General features: G+C 35.5%; 1 protein-coding gene across 4 annotated transcripts in view; it reads right to left on the bottom strand.

Annotated features, from left to right (window-relative positions):
* Window positions 1-3,132: 3,132 nt before the first annotated feature.
* The window catches only part of CBLB (Cbl proto-oncogene B), a 123,752-nt gene continuing 107,213 nt past the window's right edge, over window positions 3,133-19,671 (bottom strand). For 3 of the 4 annotated variants that reach the window (XM_416621.8, XM_040705373.2, XM_040705371.2), the window contains exons 14-19: window positions 19,157-19,300; window positions 16,339-16,427; window positions 16,108-16,239; window positions 14,777-14,917; window positions 12,077-12,196; window positions 3,133-6,814 (exon numbers count right to left, since the gene is read on the bottom strand). In XM_416621.8, the coding sequence (XP_416621.3) occupies window positions 6,552-6,814; window positions 12,077-12,196; window positions 14,777-14,917; window positions 16,108-16,239; window positions 16,339-16,427; window positions 19,157-19,300 (889 nt within the window). In that variant the 3' untranslated portion in view covers window positions 3,133-6,551. The remainder of the gene's footprint in view (window positions 6,815-12,076; window positions 12,197-14,776; window positions 14,918-16,107; window positions 16,240-16,338; window positions 16,428-19,156; window positions 19,301-19,671) is intronic. The other variant, XM_004938278.5, reaches the window with a different exon arrangement.

Genomic DNA, 19,671 nt, shown 5'->3' on the forward strand with positions numbered 1-19,671 from the left:
ACAGGCAAGGTTACCTGACAAATGAAGTATAAAGGTCTCCTGGGAGGGAACCGACAGAATCATCCAGATGTTGCATTTTTGTCTTTTCCGCAGGAGAATTGTCAAGCTGTGTGATTATCATTTCATTCAATCGTTTGACTTCCAAGTCCTTTATCCCAACCAGTGACGGTAATTAGTTACCTTAACCTGAAAGTGACTTCCCAACTTCACTGACACGTTTTACACTATTTATCCTTTTTTCCCCTCCAACTTGAACCTCATTCAACTTTAGAAGTAACCAAATGCGATTGGTATTATAACCATTATAAGCTATAAACCTCATGTGCTATAAACATCTTAACTTTCATTTTGGGACACAAGTCATCTCAACCACAAGGACTGTTATTAGGAGAGGATGCCTTTATTGTTTTTGTTTTCACATCTCAGAAAGATAATAGGGATCTGCTGAAATAAGCAGAGTATTTCATCTCCTTCCCTGACAAATTTATAACCTAAATTCATCATGAAACACAAAAGCATATTTCCAGGCTGAGAAGGAAGCAGGAAAATATTCTGATGATGATAAAAGAGAAAACAGGCTTTTCTCCTAGAAATTTGAAATGATCTTGGATGACTGTGTTCAATGGGGCCAGTTCAGGTATGACAAAAAGAAAGCTGTATAATGACTGAGACAGACAAGATTAGCAGAATGCTTACGAGAAGAAAATACAGATGTATGAAAATTCACAGGCGGTCGCGAGCTGAGATGGGCAACTGCAAAGGGTCATAAACAAAGATGGATGCTGTGATGTTCAGTGTCATCGTGAAGAGAACTGTGGTGGGAGAAGAAGAAAACACGTCTTAAAGGGAGCAGATGACGTGGTAAATAAGTGATGTTTTTTTGGGGGGTGGGGGGGGTGGGAAGGGGGCGGAGGCAGGGCTGAACTTGGCCCAAGCTTCATGACATCTTTCACAACACTTCATGGAGAAGGACACAGGAACTGAACACTGGATTAATCTTCCCAGGCACTCCTTCATTTGCATTAGACACTCTGGAGGTTCAAAATAACTAGACCTTGTATGCCATTACAACAGAGGTACTTGGACTGCTAGGACAGAATTATCTTCTATGTAGTTATCTGCTCCTTTCCCATCTTGCAAGCTATCACGTCAGATATTGCAATAAAACCAACATTTTTTTCTGACACATATTAATGCAGTTAGGCATATATTTTTGTTACCAAAGTAACACGTAGTGTTTTAAAATCAAAATTTATAAATTTTGCTGACGAAGACTTATAGTAACTGATAAGTTGAGGCAGATAGCTTGTCTAGAATGAAATGAATGGATTTGTCAAAAAAAATTTCTTAAGACATTAGAGCTCTACTTTCTTAAGACATTCCAACTCGTGTTGGAAGGGACCTTTTAAAGATCATCTGGTCCAGCTCCTCTGCAATGAACAGGAACACTGACAGCTAGATCTGGTTGCTCAGAGCTCAATCCATTCCAACCTTTAATGTCTCCAGGCCTCCAGGACTTCCACCACCTTCTCTGGGCAACCTGTTCCAGCACTTTGCTACCCCTTATTGTAAAAAACAAACAAACAAAACAAAACAAACAAAAAAAAACCCCAACCCCTTTTTCTTATATCTGATCTAAATCTCCCCTGTTTTAGACTGAAAAAATTTCCCCTTGTCCTATCACAGCAGGTCCATCAGGTCTCTCTGGAGCCTCCTCCTACCCAAGCTGAACAGCGCCAGTTCTCTCTGACTGTCCTCATAAGGGAGCTGTTCAAACTCTTGAATAATTTTTGCAGACCTTTTCTGGACGTGCTCCAACAGGTCCATATCAAGGAGATGGGGCCAGGTTCTTTTCAAAGGTGCCCAGCGGCAGAACAAGGGGCAGTGAATGTAAAATGGAACACAGAAAGTTCCATACAAACATGAGAAAAAGACTGCCCAGAGAGGTTGTGGAGTCCCCTTCTCTGGACACTTTCCCATTTAAACTACTCTAGGGAACCTGCTTTAGCATGGGGAACAGTCTCAATCTTCAGAGGTCCCTTCCAACCCCTATGACTCTGTGACTAGCAGGGCACCCAGCTGCTAAAACATGACACAGTGAAGGGACAGGCAACTTTCACATCAGAAGATATGAAAAAAATAGGCAGCTATGGAAATAAGGATAAGAATATCAAACAGTTACCTTTCCTACTCAGTAACACGTCTAGTGATCCATTTAATGGACAAAAATTTAACGTGGATAGAAGAAAGTAGCATGAAAATCTCATAATTGAAGGTCTTCTACCTTCAGGAACAGTGTTGGGCTTTAAATAGTAATAGCTATATTATCATGTGTAGTAGAATGGGGTCAGATATTCTAAACTTTTTCAGAAGGCTGGAATATACTAACAGGAAAAAAAATGTTTTACAATCCTGAAATATTTTTTACATTAAGAATGTAATAGTTTAGAATGTACAGGATGTCAATACAATAACAGTGCAACTCTGTTGTCATTTTCATCACAAAAAAAAATTCTGTACACTTAGACTACAAGTTAATCACTTTTGATGATCACTAAGCAGAAGCGGGAGTGTCTTTTTATATACTCTAACAGCGATAGGACAAGAGAGAACGTCTTTAGACTACAAGAGGGGAAATTTAGGCTAGATGTTAGGAAGAAATTCTTTACTCAGAGGACAGCGAGGCTGTGGTACAAGCTGCCCAGAGTGCTGTGGGTGCCCCATCCCTGGAGGCACTCAAGGCCAGGGCTGGATGGGGCCCCTGGGCAGACTGTTTTGGTACCACTTTGGCAGAGGCTTTGAGCTCACTGATCTTTAAGGTCCCTTCCAACCTAAGCCATTCTCTATGATTCTATGATTATCTTTCTGCTTTAGAACTATTGCATACACATTTGGAAGTTGTAGTCAATTTTTACAACTGAAATTTGTAAGTGAAAGGGAGGATGCAAAGCAAATGTCTAAATGCAGTGATACACGTTATTTTAGAGTGATGCCTCCTTTTTATGGCTTACAAGCCAATGGCTTGTAAGATCCCCACACAGATTAGTCTATGTTTCTAAACGAGCATATGAAAAGCATTAATACTCAACAATAAAAAGACACAGTCTTGAAAAATCACGGAGCAACCCAACATTCTGTTAACATTAATTTTATAAAATACCTTACAAGAACAGATAAAGAACTTGAGCTTACATAGTAACCAAAATTAAAAAAGAATGTCCAATAAAATATAAATTAATTGAACACATCACTAAGTTTGCCACATGTTAGACAAGTTTATAAAAGGCATTTTCAGATAAAATAGTTATTTGGAAGAAAAACCTTCAAAATGGAAACTAACAAAGTCCTTTTTCAAGAAATCATTCCTATATACACTAAATTCCAGGTCAGCAGGCAGTAACTGAATCTGCTTAGAATACACTATTCATATCTGCTTTGAAATTTGTCAAGCTTTAAGACACAAATTTAAATGCTTTCAGGTCAGAGTGATCAGTGCAAAATAAAGCTTCAAGCTGAAAACATGACAAATAAAACAGAAGAAATGATCCTGGTACAAAACTTCCTAAATTCACATTATGAAAAAAAATCTGTGCCAGATGTACTCGTCAGATACTGAGTGTTAATTCAGCCAATTTGCTTGAAATGCAGTAATTTCACAAGAAGGAGATAAAAGGTGAGGCCTTACAAACATCAGAATGGTGGTCTAAAGCCTTCAGTGACATTTATTTGGAAGAGATATTCCTGTTGCCTTAACCATTATAGCACACATTTCTAAATTTAACCAACTTTGTTCATTCAAGCAGTCTCACTAGTCAGGTTTGCTTAAAGCTATATACGTGCATAACACTGCCAGACTTGAACCCTTCAGTCTTCAAAAAGGTAAAAATGTTTACATAATTACACTGTAGTCAGATTATTTAAGCCTATTAATTTCTGCAGAGTAAACATCAACACTCTAGCAAAACAATTTCACTGTTTGACTTGATTGCCAACCAAAACAGGTTTGAAACAGTCTTCACATTCAACAACTTAGAAGCATTAATGGCACACTCATTCAAAGATTAAAGGAAATCTTTTTAAGTCATCATTAAGATTACCGCTCATTGAGCTTTTTTTAACATGTACCAAAAAAAAAAAAAAAAGAAAAAGAAAAAGAAAAAATCACTGCTTGTCACAACCAGAATGAAAAAAAAAATTAAAAACCTTCATTTATTAGGCAGCAATTCCAGCCAGGTTGTCATTTGTACTACGAAGCTGCACAAAAATGAGAAGAATAGAGAGCTCTGCTTTACAATCTATACTCTTCTCTCATCCTTTTAAAGCTTTCTCTTGTTCATTGCCATCACTGCCGAACTGGCAGTTATGCTGGAACCATACAAGTAATTTCAGTTTAAAAAAAAAGTACTGGTTGATGGGTTATTTTTTTTTTAATGACATGCATCATTTTGAATTTATGGTTAGCAAAAATGCTAAAGTGATTCTGTAAACAAAACAAATGAACAACAGGGCTCAAGACAGCATAAAACTTTCCCCCAAAACAGAGGACAGAGAATTACTTGAATGAAAAGCACAGAAGATAACTTCAACCAAAACTTTCCATAAGCTGCAGGCAATCAACGAACATTTACAAGAAGTTGTAAATGCACCTTTTCTGTAATGTAAATTCAAACATTATTTACTTGCTACGGAAAAGACTCCAACTCTTTTCCTGTCCTCTAATTGCCCTAATCATCTTTTGTCATGGAAACAAAGCAGATTAACAATAGATATGTAGTATGCTTTGTGACGCTGCAAAATAATTTATTTAGCAAGTTTTAAGAATAAGGTCTTTGACAAAACAATGGACTTCGAGGTATCACAGTAATTCCCTCTGGGTGTACCCAGTTATTTTGGATCCTGCAATACAGACATTTTCTGTATTTAAAATGTTTAAAAACCAATGTATTGGCTGCTGAGATCTGATCCCATAAGCGGTACAACTTCTATCACTTGCTATGAGTGAAGGAGAAACTGAAAGGAAACAATAAATGTATGACTCAAACACAGTTTAGCACAGCATGAAAATTTTCATATACTGGTCACATATCAAAATGTGGAAAACACTCTACCTACCACACGGTTTTATCTTTTCAACAGTAACAGAGGAAAAGCAGACTTTCAATTTTCCTACAAAAACAGGAAAGCAGCAATTTTCTACTGGAAATATTTAGACTCTAAACTTTGAGTGAACTAGGAACACAGTTGTCACTTTCTCTCTCTTTTCTAATGTTAGAAAGGTATTTAATTTAGCTTGCATCAACCGGGGCTTAAACATAACACAAAGCCTGTAGTATCACTAGCCATTGAAAGCAAAGAAACAATTCCAGCTAAGTAGCTGGAAAGTGAATGAATGAATTTGGGCATCAGAATCACACTGTAGACTAAGAAAGCATATGGAGAAGATTATTAAAGAACTTTCCAAAACATACTGCTACAGTAGCATTCGGAATCAACAGTGCACCAAGAATTTAAAGTTTCCAAGTTAACACAAACTAATTCCAAGCCACAATGAACCACAGGATAATCACTCCAAAATTAATTTTGCAGAAGCTTGTACTGGAATTTACCTGAATGCCATTAACGTGATTCAAAATGATGATTCCTTCTAGTCTGGCATGCCTCAGTATACATAGGTCACAGACAACAGGTGTAATTAGTGTGTAATCAAAATGCGGTACTGTCATGTGCGTTTGGGCTTTTTTGAACATTTGCCATCAAATATTTCTTAAAGAGCTTTTACATGTCAGAACTCAGTATCACTGCAAGAAGTGTGGGTTTTTTTTTTCTGTTGGTTGGGATTTTTTTTGTTCTTAACTGTAGAAGCTGTGGATAAAAGACCTTGAGGATTATAGGTCATGGAATTAATGTTAAACAGACAGCTGTCCAACATTGTTGTCAAAATACCTTTAAAAAGGCAGTTCATAGACATAACATATTTTACATTCAGATATTTCCTCTCTCAAAAGCAAAGGAATCTCATAAGAAAAAATAATCAGTAGTGAAGGCCACATACTTTTGCATTTGCTGAGATGAAATGCAAAAACAGTTAAAGCATCTTGTAAGAGAAAAAAAAAAGCAAACACAAAATTTCTAGAAAGTGATGATTTAGTTGATGGGGTGGTCAGCATGGAAACTGTTGGGAATGCTACAGCAGAACTGACCAAAAGTACAAGGGGACGTGAACGGGAACATAGTACAGGCATCAACTAGAAAACTGTAACTTATCAACTTGTAAACAAGAAAAAGCATTTCACAGATTAACAGTTCTAGGGAAGTAAACTTCTTTAAATTATTTTGTCAGTTCAACCCTGATTTAAAAAAGTATGGCTAGCAAAAATACATAAGCCTCAGCATATTTATAAGTCTTGATCAGAGCAGCCATGAGCACGGCTGGAACAGACAGCCTCCTGCTAAAGATGAAAGAAAAAATATTCTCTTCTCTTCTTTCTCTCATTCCCCAGTCCACACATGTATATGTAGAATTCACATGCTCCAAGAAAATCTTCACACTGCTATAGATTGAGACGTGGGGAGACTGGTGGAGGAAAACAGACAAACTCTCGTAAAATACTACGAGCCACGTCAACATTATTCTGGGCAATTTCAAGTGCCCTCTTGACTTCTTCAAAGGAATAGCCTTCTCCCATGAGTTTTGCAATTTTTGCATCCACATTTTCCGTGGAACTGTCAGAATTGAATGCTTTCCTGTGGTGTATTTCTGGTGCAGTCCTCCGAGGAAGTGGTTTAGGGGGCCTGGCTGGTGCTTGTGAACCATCTGTTTCAAATAAATGAGATAGAAATCATTACAAAATGGATTAAAGATTGTATTATAGGTAGGTCAAGCTTCATGAAGCACTTTGCAAAGGGAAATTCTAAACAAATGTGAAGAGACACCTTAATTCACTGATATATCTCAAAATTTGGACAGAAGCTAGAATCCTCAGGAACATCTAGAATGGAAATAATGGAAATAACAATGTACTACTTCAATAACGTGGTAAGAATGTGCAAGTTACAATCTAAATTATCCAAAGCTAGAAGAAAAAGAAAGCACAACTAAACAGTAAAGATGGTGAACTTAGCCAGTCACAACTTTAAAGGCTATCCGCTCTCAACCTACAGTTCAAGTACTCCTTCTTAGTCTGATTAAAAATGAAAAAATAAATTGATCACTATTTTATTCAGGTTGCCAAGTTGCATTAAGAGGAATCCAGCCAGACCCATGGGAAGGAGAAAAATCCTTCACTTATGAGTGTATCTTGCAGATCCTTCTCAGTCAACTGCAGGTCATTTCATGCATACCAGTTTGCAAAAATACAAATAACTAGGTTTCCAAAAGAAAAAAAGTTTAGTTCAATTAATCTCAGTGGCGAGAACTGAACATGATTCTTCCTCAGTCCTCCTTTGAAAATGTCTTTTTTTTTTTTTGGTTCTTCCTTAGAAAGGTTACCTTCACAGTTAATACTGGTGCAAAGAATCATGATGTACTGATGAAAAGAGCTAATATTCAAACTTCCTAATCTTCTGAGAGTCAGAGCTTCGTGCTCAAGTAAACTTGGTGCTTTACTGAAACCTCTTTATCCTCACTGATACCACAATAAGAAGCTTAAATACAAGCAGGCAAAGTGCAGAGAAGACTTTCAAGAGCTAAGTATTTAAAATAAAAAAAGAAGTCTTTAATCCTTCAAAAAGGGTTTTGAAACGTTCCATCAAAAGTGACTTTGATAGACAAATTAGAGAAGTTTCTGACTGTGACACTTCCTGTTTACTTAAACTGACAGTAATGGCATTTTGCAGTGTTAAGTGCTCCAGAGGCTTTTTTTTTTTTTTTCTTTTTACTGATGAAAGAATTTGGTATTTCTAGTATTACTGTTACAATATGCTACTTATCATAACACTTGATAGAGAGAACTGTAATTCAACAGGGTGCATTAAGCATTTTAGATGGATGAAAATAGTTCAGTTTATTGCACATCTATCCAAAGTATATTTTTCTCTCAGTTCAGTTTCCATGCGTTCTGACAGAATCGTTCCCAGAAATTTAACTAAACTTCTTAATTCAAAGAAGATAAGCAAACAGTACCATTAGCAAGGTGATGTTACTTATTTAAGAAATGGATGAGAGTAGTTTGATTAGAATTAAAATAGAAAGGTTGATGTTAATTTTGTTCCAATTGCATTGCCCATTTTCTGTGCATGCAGTTATGACAACCTACAGACAAGTATGGACTACTTTTAATTGTTATGAAGTTTTATCACTGAATCATCCTTGAAGATGTGAAGCATTATGTAAACACTAATCATTCTAACAAACACACCACAAGACAGATCCAAACCTGCTATGTGGGAGATCAATGAAACACACTGAATTGAGAAGTTAATTATAGTTCAGGAAACGTAGTTAATAACTAAACCTAAACCAAATCAGGAACAAGTTTAAATACCTAATTTCATCTATTTTAGAAAATGCAAGACTAAAAGAAGAATATTCTTCATGTTTAAAATCACAACATATCATGTTAAAAACAATTTCCTTTCCTTCAAAGATATATCAAACTGTTCTGATATGCAGAACATCATGAACTTATTTATTTAGGATGCAAACATTTACTTCTGGGCTCCTTTTATATGAAAGTCAGATCCTTCTCTGTGCGCATCATGCATGCACTAAATGAGGTAATTTTTGCTCTAACCAGCCTATTACAAGCTTATAACTCAAGTTATTTCTCATATAAAGCCTTCACTTTGCTGATGCTTCCTAAGAAACTTTTTTAAGTGACTGCACCATTTTGAAAGGTCATTTTTAATTCTGCCAGCAAATTTGCAACGTATGCATTTTATTCACACTCAAATGACATCCCTCTATAGCACAGATACTTCAGCTCTCCTCTCTCTAACTAAATTTCCATTATGAGAAACATTTCTTTCAATATCTTCGCATCCATATAAAATTTCAGCTGAAGCTGGGTATCACATGGGATTCTGAGCTTACAGATACTAAGCCTAAGCTGCATGTCCATCTGGACACTGAGATAGAGGTATTTAAGCAGGACTTCCCTTTCCAACTTCCCATCCTTTGATGTTTCAGCCACCATAGATGCCTAACTAAAAATTCAACCAGATTTCCTAATTGTATAATTCAATTAACAGTTTCCACAGCAAGAAGCCTCCCCCTACCACATTTCTGTAATTCAGTGCTAAGTTTAACCCTTAGGAAACTGACTAGTATAAAGGCTGAGACAGACTCATTTATTCAAAGTCTAAAAACCATGGAAAAAGTTGCAAGGTGCGAAGGCTCTGTGATACTGTGGGAGAATATCTGTAATGATGCCAGCTGTCTCTCTTCCTCTCTGCTGTGAAATGACCCTTGCTGCTTCTCCGGTATGTTCCATGGTCTTTCACCAACAGACGGAGAAGCACCAGGGAAACAGGCAAACAGAGAAGTTGAAGGGTGCCAAGGTCTTGCTGCACAAGGCCAAGGCCCTCTGTGCAGCTATGGCATGGTATGCACAGGAACAAAGCACATCAAGGACACATCTATGCTAAGGACTGAGCAGAACAGGATGAAAGTGAGAAAGGATTAACTGCATATATTGTTTCATCAAGCTGTTAGGTGCGATCTTCATATTTTGCATTAGTACAACTGCTGATTTTCCTTGGGTTTCATGGAAATTCACCCTGAAATTATGTGTGACACCTCCAATCACCCCCCAACTCCTCAATTTGAATATTTAACTGTAAAGGTATTTAAATTTGCATGCAAATGCTTCAATAAGGCCAGATGAGTGAACAGGCATATGCTATACTCAACTAGCCATTATATTCTTAACTAGCCATTTGAATCAATTTCTTACAGAATAGCTAAAGTCATGTATACTAGAGGCCTAATTTTCTTCTACCTTTCCCACGCATAATTGGCTTTGCTTAGGTAAAATATCAATCAAAAAGAAAAGCAATCTCATTTGCTTTGCTTTTATTGTAATAATTTAAAAATGATGTATTTAAGATGTTTGAAAAATTATGCCTTTGGGACAGTTAGGTGCGCAGCTGAGAACTATTTCTTGTGTTCCATGCTAAATCTAAATACATGGCTCAATTAGAATAAAATTGTCACTACATGTTAACAAGTCAGTTAAACATCAGGACAGCAAGCTTACAGTCAAAATGAAGCACATAAGTCAAAGGACTCCCAGTGTTACACTAGGGAGCCAGTGGCTAAATTATAATTAGATTTTAGAATGAACAACATTTCCTTTCCAGCTAGTTCAAAGAACCACCATACACAAAAGGGCTGAAATGAAGAACTTCCTAAGTGAACTGATTAGATCAGAATAAATATAAAACTAAAGTTTTAAGCAGAGTTACAATCTCTACACTATATATTTTTTTATATCATAGTGTAAGATGAATTGGTACATCTTGAAGTTCATCAGTTCCACTTTATGGAAGTACCGTCACTGTAAAAACAACCTTCCAATTAAGAGTATGACATGATCTATCACATAGCTTTCATTTAATTGAAATTAAATTGAATATCTTGCTGTACGTCATACCGATTTAGTGTGATATTTATAGCAAAGGTCAATACATTTAGATGTTTCAGAAGATGGCTACAGGAAAAGTATGTAGATAGAACAGTATATATTGAGCGACATCCAAAAGCTGCAAGAACTTAACTAGCAAGGATCTTGCAGTAATTCAGGAAAATTAAAGATTGTTCTACAAAAGAAGTGCAGGAAATAAGCATTTTTAAAAGGTAGTCATAATTTGTGTTATAATTATAAATCCCTCAATGAATCAGGCTAATGTAGTAAGGCTAATAAGACCCCCTCACAGGGTCACATATGAAACGTGTATTATCAAATAAGTGTTTTTCTAACATTAGGAAAAAACGAGTAACAGTGTAATGTTAATAACAGTGTCCTCCCCAAAATGCTACTGTTTTATTAATGGCATCACATGCATTCTCAGATTTGCTGTTCACTGAAGATTCTATAGCACTTTGTATGCTTAATCTCTCCAGTACTTCAGTTAGGAAATAGCTATTCTTTCTTATTTCCCAGAAGAGTAGAACTACACATTTGTAAGAAAGAGATATATAATTATTATTAAGAATTGTTCAATTTTTCCACTTGTTTTTGTTGCAATTAAACACTCATGACCATAAAGGCCGAAAGACTATAGAAGTAAGTCCTTCCGTTTCTTCATGCCTTAGAAAATAGTTTCAACATACAACTCACTCTATCTGGAGAACTAATAGTGTTTACTGGTTCAGATAAGCACTTTTTTTTTTTTCATTTGTGGTACCTCTTCACACTACAAAATGATGCAGGTAGGACAATCCTCCCCTTATCCATACACACAGATAAGGAAAATAAAATTTGTCTACAAATTGGTGGAAGTACTTTGGAATACAAGCGATCCTGTTATTAATATATCTAAATTAATTTAAATATATATTTCATTTATGTAGTATTTGTATACTCTGAAAACATTAAGTACAATATTAATAGCAAAGGAATTAACTCCGCCATACCTATTTTGTAGCAAAATTGAATTTGGTTTTGAGTCTTGCAGATTCAATAAAAATTATTTTAAAATGTTCTTAGAACCTCAAACAGGCACACTAGCAGAAAAGATCAGAAATTAGTAATACTGCTGAAAGTGAAGCTACTTGTTTTGAAAACACAATAAAACAAAGCTGGAAGAGGTTTATGCTCCCTGAATAACTTCTGATCTCCTATATACTCAAAGACAGCACAAATGTCCTTGCTTTTCTCAAAAAATAAGGAACACCAGAAATCATATTAGCATTCTGCTTGGCATAAACTGGTGCCATAATATCTACATAACCTCAAAGAAACGGGTAGCCATTTTTACCTATATATTGCAGAACTTTAATCTCTGTGACCCGTTGATGATTTTGTGCTTTTATAAAGCAGTATTTCCGCTACCAGTTGTCTTATTTGATGTTATGGATTAAAGTTATCTGTTTCATGAGGCTGTAACCTTCTACAGGAACAGTTTTCTACCTTACCTGAAGAGGGAGGAAGCTGATCATAGTCTTGAGATGTCCTATTTGTTTTGACATTTTCTCCAGTTACTCTACGAACAGGTGGCAAGGGAACATGACCAGTCATTGGATCAAAATGAGGATCTGTAATAATAAAGCAATAACGCATCTTAGAATAATTAGAACTATTATTTGGTGAAGATGAAGGGTTGATACACAGAGCCTAGTCTGAAAAGAGTCTCTTATTAAAAAAGAAAAAAAAAAACATGGATCTGAACAGGGGTGTTCCCCAAAGTGGGAGTATATGCATCTATACACCCAAATTAAACACTTGCACAGAAGACACATACCTGTGTCTTGAGGAGAACAACGCAGGAGAAAAAGTGGTCTACCTTGTACTATTGGTTTTCTGTTGACATTCATGATGCACCTTCTAATTACTCAACCCTGACCCTCAGAAGATTTTAGCCAGTAAAATATAGAAGTTGCAAGGCCTAAAACAGCAACATTACAAGTATCCCTGCTAGCTAGTTTGGTTAGAGCTCAGTTAACCCTTCAATGCTTTGCAGTCTACCAATACTGCAAGTCAGATTTCTTACTTGCACAGTCCCAGTTACTGGGTGAATATTACAGGGACTGCTAAAAGCTGTGGGGAGTTCTGTCTCCTGATTAGAGGAACAGAATTTAAAAAAATCAGAGAAATGTATAGGCCTGGCCCTCTTTAAAATACTCTTTTATTTTATTTTTTTTTAAATACCGTGAAGGCTGCTGAACAAGTTTTTAGCATCATTCTGGACCTAGCTTCTGCTCTTCACTCAAAATGTATGCAACCTTTTCCTATTATTGATGGTGAGATTATTATTCTAATATCTTGGGCTCAGAAGAGCAGCTAAGATATCACTCTGAAGACTTGCATGGAAATCAATCTTCAAAAATGCATCAGATCATTAGCAGTAGTTTATTTGGCACAATACAAAGTGTGACATATGTCAGTATGTCTTTAGAAACGTCATAAAAATCAAAAAAGAATTAAATAGACCAATTCACGAATGCATGCATGCTCAAGTAGACATACATACTTAGCAAGACTCCTGAGAAGTGCTGTTGTAAGACTGTATTTGCTATGTAAATATGAAGAATGAATGGCCATAAATATATTCTCCAGATTTTTAATTAAAATTTTTATATTTTTAAACACTATCAGTGATGCTTCTTCTGATTATTTGGAAATAATATTTAAAAACCCTGCATACATCTGGGAATTGTAGACAGATCAACAGAGCTTGTATGTATCTGGGGCTGTGGGAGGACTTTCTTTTTCCTCTCAACATTCATATTAGAACTGAATGGTGCAGAGTGTATTTCTACCTCAGATTACACAATTGAAGCACTCATTCAGACTGAAGTGCTAAAGATTACATTATTTTTATTTTGAAGCATTGCAGGTAATTTAGTTCCTGATTCTATATTTCCGATTGACCTTTACATCCTGCAGTGTGCTTAATTTTTTACCTGGATGCACACAGAATTTAAGCCCCACATTATTAAACGTACAGTTTTGGTGAATTACTCAGTGCTCAGATCTCAACTGATGGCAAAAAATATATACATATACACAATGAAAACATTCCAAAGCAGGTTATTTTGGTTCAACCTAAGCTAGCCCACTTTAATACCACAGCTGGCATCATTCACAAAGGCCAGAAAAACACCCTACAACCTGGCAGTTTACTATGAATTTGCATACTTTTGCTTGTCATCTACATTCCTGCACTTCTGTGACACTATCACTGAAACATTTAAATTTAAACCTCTTGATACAGCTTATCATTGAGAACAGATAGGAAAGGGGAAGAGATCTAATCACAAATATTCTTGGAACAGATAAACAGAGACACCAGTATTCCTTGGAAGCTTCTACAAAGAGGAAAAAAGCCACTTGGTAGACTTACTCTGTAACTCATAAAAACCCTGTTGTAACTTGTATTATCAGCAACAAATTTACTCAACTTAATTAACCCAACAATCAAACACTCATCAACTCACAGTTATGAATTTTAAATGTAACTTTCATGACTTTCATAAGCAAAACACTGGACTAAAAATGTGACAGTGATCTGTGAGAAAAGCTAGGTGAAAATTTGACTAATTATAAAAAAAAATTATAAAACCACAGGGTCCTGCAGCTGTGTTCACAATTAATACAGCTTTGCTGCAAAATTTTACAGCAACAGTTCTAACAAAACAGGACATTATTTTCTCATGTTTTCTAGCTGTTTCCCAAGTAGCAACTTGGAAAAAATAACCATACATGAATTAATAACAAACCATGAGAAACAGTGGAATTGACAAGAGGATCCATACTAATACCTCAGATCACAACAGAAAACTTGGTACTTTGGAAGTAACAATTCCTATGAGAGAAGCACAATTTAACAAAATTTTTTTGTTAAATAAATGTTAAATAAATGTCTTGCCTTGTATAAAAATATTGACTTTATCTTATTACTTTGTGATAATGAAAAGTTGACTTGTCTTATTCCGTGTTTTTTCAACTCCATCATTCAAAAACAGTAGGAAAAAAAACACAAAGTAAAACTATTTCTTATATATCTGTATGTTGAGTTGAAGACAAAACAGACTTCTGAAGCCTAATGACAACTTTACCGAATAACAGTTTACTTCTAGAATAAATGAAATAAAATATATTTTTTATATTCCTACCAGGATGAAGGAACAGTTCATGTCCTGAAGGAGGTCGACTTCCTGAGCCAGACGGTTTCGTGTGCTCAGTGATGCTGTGTCTAGCAGGTGGTGGTGGTGGTGGTGGTAGTGAAGGAGGTGAGCTATCAAATGCATCTTCACCTGCATTTAGGAAAGACTTATTAGATGAACAAAACTTCATAAAGCATCATAGAATGGTTTAAAATCGATTTTTCTCTGGCTGCTGTGGCCCTTGCTCCTGGGGTTTGTCTAGCAGTTCAGTGACTGCATTAATGAAGTTGTTAGCCTGACTCTTACTATGCACAGTCCTCTTCTAAAACATGCTCTGAATGACCATTTGCATTGCTCAGTTTCTTTTCTAGGATGGAGAGTGGGAGGAATGTCTTTTAAATGGCTCAACTATGAAGACTGTATTGTAATGAAAGTCTCATTGATTATCAGTGTAGAATAACAATAATGCCTCAGTGGCTAAGAAAATACATTCATATTCAAATATTAATGCTGACTACATCCGATCTGCTACATTTATACCATATGTTATCTTTATCTGCTGTTCTAATGCTCTGACCCAAGATACAAAGTGAATTTAGTATACTTGGCAAAATAACTCTCTCCTTACATAAAGGTAATGCAGACAGGACTAGAGTTACCAAGCAGTGTTCAAGAGGTTTCATGGAACCAGAAAATTGGATGATGACACATACAGTATAGTCTAGCAATGATACAACTGAGTTTTGTCGATGAAGGTGGATGTGATGGTCAAGCACAGTCCCAGTATGTAGGCAGAGTGGCCTCTTTAATATTATTGACCTCAAAATGTTAAGTTCATTGGCACAAGACTGAGTCTGGACTGGGAAACATTGCTTTTTGTGACTGTAAGCGGCAGTGAGTTTTGAACTGTCCTTTGACGTTGGAAGAGCAATACAAAATTACTAATGTAAGCTAATTAAGTTTTCTTTGACTTAAATACCATCACTTTGTCATTCATCTTTTTTATATGATAAAAGAAACGTAATTATTTAAGCTACAATCAGAAACCCTCCACACATTAAATTGCAACAATCCAAGTAAGTTTTCAATCTATTTTACACAAAACAGCTTTGTTTTTCTTTGTAGCTTGAATCTAGACTTAGTTTATCTATTCATCATATTGCATGAGGGCTTACAGACAGATGCCACATTGGCAAGTATTGATGTACAGCTGCAATTTTTAGCCCATAGTTTGTTTGGTACTCTTAACATACTCAACGTTTGTTCTTTTTCAGTAAACATGGCACTTGGTTAATCTAGGCTAGGTAAACCAGTAATGTAATCAGCAAAAAGTCTGCAACCTAAAGGGGGCACCAGAAGATCATAATCGGAGGGAGTCCTGTTGAGCAAAGAGCTGTGTTTTGGGTTGTCTCTGGTAGGAGGCCGTGCAGGTGGCAAAGGTACCGGAACAGTAGGTGCATCATAGACATCTCCTGAATGACACAATTACAAGAAGTGAATGTTTTCTTGCTGTACCCCTGGAAAAGTACAGAGTAAGTTTTCTTGCAAAAAGGTGAAAAATTAAGACATACCTAACTCTGGATGTTTTGATTTCTTCACATCAGAAGTAGCACTGTGTGTTCCATTTGTTACTCCAGCACATTGACCATTCTCACAAACCCTGAAGACAGATATTAACAAGGAAGTAATCAACCAGTTAACCAAGTATTAATTTCCAGAATTACAAAGTGCTTAATACAGCAGTCCACTACATAGAAACAAATGAAAGATGATTAACTGCATCAATTCTGAACTTCATAGCTTTTACACTGAGTTTAGGTATTGAATAGCTCTCATTAAAACTCCTTTGAAGAATTATACTGCTTTCTTGGTGGTATTCTGACATAGTTTAATTAACTTACTCAAGGTACAGGAAGAATTATACCATGGAATCACTAATGTTAAATACAGTCCTCACTTCAGAAGTCAGATCATTGGTTTATTTACACACTTAATGCATATACATTAATGCATTCTTTACACATCCAATGCTGCTTTCCCCTTTCCAACCATTCCAACCATTAAACTTCTACTAGCTAAAATATGAAAAGAGCAAAAGGGAATTTTTGGTAAATATCTACGTAGAAAAATAATTTAAAAACAGACAAATAAGATAAAACAACAACAAAAAACAGACAAGCAGAAAACCATAACACACCACTGGCAATAACAAATTTCAAGTAAAATCTTAGCCAACTACTTAAAATGAAAAACGAACAAGTCAAAGCAGTTCTGCAGACATCTATTTCTGTATAGAAAAATGGAGTCCCATTGACAACTTGTACTAGAATTTTCCTTTTTCTTTAAATGTACAGGTATCAGTCTCTCAACATTAAATAACAATATCAAGTTAAATATGAAAATTCACTTAATGAAGCAAAGTACAAAGTACAAAATCTTAACAGAAAAAAAAATCTTCAATAGATTCTTCTTCTTTTTTTTTTTTTTTTTTTGGTAAAATGACTGCTCAAAGACCATGGGGATATAATGTGGAAGAAAAGCCTTTTCATAATATTAAATGTTATTTAAATAAATGTCAAAGGGTTGGAAAACAACTCCTGCCACTGGAGCTGCAGATCTTGCATATTCAGAAAGAATCAGAAAGTTTCTCTAGAAAAGGACCACCATGCTAAACAATTCCATTTTAAAAATTAAAAACCATAACTAGACACTCTGCATCATTATTATCAAATGCTGGCAAATCTAGAGCTATATACAGTTAGAATTTCACATCTTGGGTTTTTACCAACATTGGTAAAACTATCTCCTTTGGCCATACAGAAAGGAGACTACTTACTTTGACTTATCAGCATATATACTAAATAATTAAGAATCTTTTCTACTTCAGGTTAAATATATTCTGGGTTTTCAATAAATTAATCAACATAGCTAGGTAAGATAACCTAACATGGCACCACTTAGAAAGTCTTCATGAAGAGTCCAGACAAGTAATCCGTTTACAAATCATCCTGAAATACCTGTTCAGATTGACATTAGACAGCACTGAGAGAATAGCAGCATATTACTACTAACAAGCCAGCCTTCTGTTTTTTTTTCTTTTAATTTTCAAAAAATATTAGGAAAAGATAGTGATCAAAGAGTGAGTGACTAACATATCACTTTCCTAATACAAGTCTAGTTACCCTAATGCTGAAATTCTTTCTTTCCATTTTTTATTGTTGAAATTGCCAATGTGTATGCAGGAGGAGATCGCCTGCAATGAACCAGACAGCTAACTGACCTGCCTGAAAAGAAGACTGTGAATCATCTTGTCTTATTAATCTTGTACAATTTTTATAATTGACAGATTTAGTAGCAAAATAACAAGAAATCACAGAAGTGATATAATTTTAGAATTAAATGGAAGAATTGTTTGTAAATTTCAAAAAATCTAAAATAAATTCTGTGGGCTCTTCTTTTTACTGAAATAGCTAAGCATTACCCAAGAGCTGAGGATGCAACACTCAGGAAAAAGAGCTAAAAGAAGGTGACACTGAAATGTGCTAAACATTTATGACAATTAGGAAAAAAAATCATGAATGCTTTTGCTGAATAGTACTTAAAAGTTAAGTTTTAAATTATGTATCCTATGAGATTTTTTAAAAGTGCAGATGTAAAGGCTTTTTTTTCCCCCCCGGTTCTTAAGCATATGGAGTCAACTATAATCAAGACTGTCCAGTAGGGCATTTAAGCACTCAAGATCATAAAGCGAAGACAACTGTGTAACATTCACATCCACGCAATGAAGGTTGGATCACCACTTCAACAATTCTGTTTCTCAGAATTTCTAACTTGCATGCAAGGAATGATCTTTTATTCATGTTATAAACGTCCAACTTAAAAAGTCTAAAAAATTTTAAGTGGCTTATTTTGTGATAATAATTGTAAAATTGAAATAATTGTGCCCTTCTTTCCCCCAAGACTTATTCTCTTCATTCCAGACATTTAGATTTTCTTTCTGATTCAAAGATCAAGAAGTTCACCATGAGTGACATAGCCTTCAGATGTTTCTTTGGCTCAAAATCTCCCTACTATAAGCCATTAATAATTAATAAGTGTGAGAATACTTTAGAACATGTTTAAAGCAAAAGAGCCTTTTTCCATGTGAGTACCAAAAAAATTATCTTCTTGAGAAGTGGTATTCAAAAGCAACAAATATCATATCATAGAGATACAATACAGTGAACTTCACAGGTATATGATTGTGGTGGTTAAATGAAACAGAAGCATAAACAACACAAGCTTGAAAAGATAAAACATTTTAGACAACATGCAACCATCACTGTAAATGCTTAATGCAATTAAATTTTGGTTGAGTAAGTTGCTTTCAAGATTGCTAAATGACCTTACCGAGCAACAGCTTTTATATTATGACAGTGAGGTGGTTGAGAGCTCAGTATTATAGAATGTGAAGGAGGAACTTTGTATTCATCATCATCATCTGTATGATCCCTTGATTTATCAGACAGAGAATTTGCTGAGGAAACAGGGCACCTACAGAGAACACAAAAAAGATCAGTTCTGTTTTAACTGTTAGATAATTGTCCTCAGTACGACATGGAAGATACACTTCTTTAGCATAAACATCCTTAAAATGTGCCAGCTACATGTAAGGTTAAAAAAAATACCATGTCAAACAAGCTTAAAGGTTACTGCCTTTTCTGTCAGTGAGAATACTTAGAGAAAGAGGTAGTGGACCTTTTAAGAGTTAAACAGCTACTTTAAGCAAGCATAACACAACAGAGAATTCCAAAGAATTAGAACTAAATATGTGCTTAGAAGGCTTAAGCTGTTTGCACTTATCAAAAGAACTGAGCAGAAGTTAAGTCAGGACAAATAGCATTTAGCAGGGCTCTGTAAGGCAG

The sequence above is a fragment of the Gallus gallus genome, chromosome 1 (genome assembly GCF_016699485.2).
Source record: "Gallus gallus isolate bGalGal1 chromosome 1, bGalGal1.mat.broiler.GRCg7b, whole genome shotgun sequence".
Classification (NCBI taxonomy): Eukaryota; Metazoa; Chordata; class Aves; order Galliformes; family Phasianidae; genus Gallus; species Gallus gallus.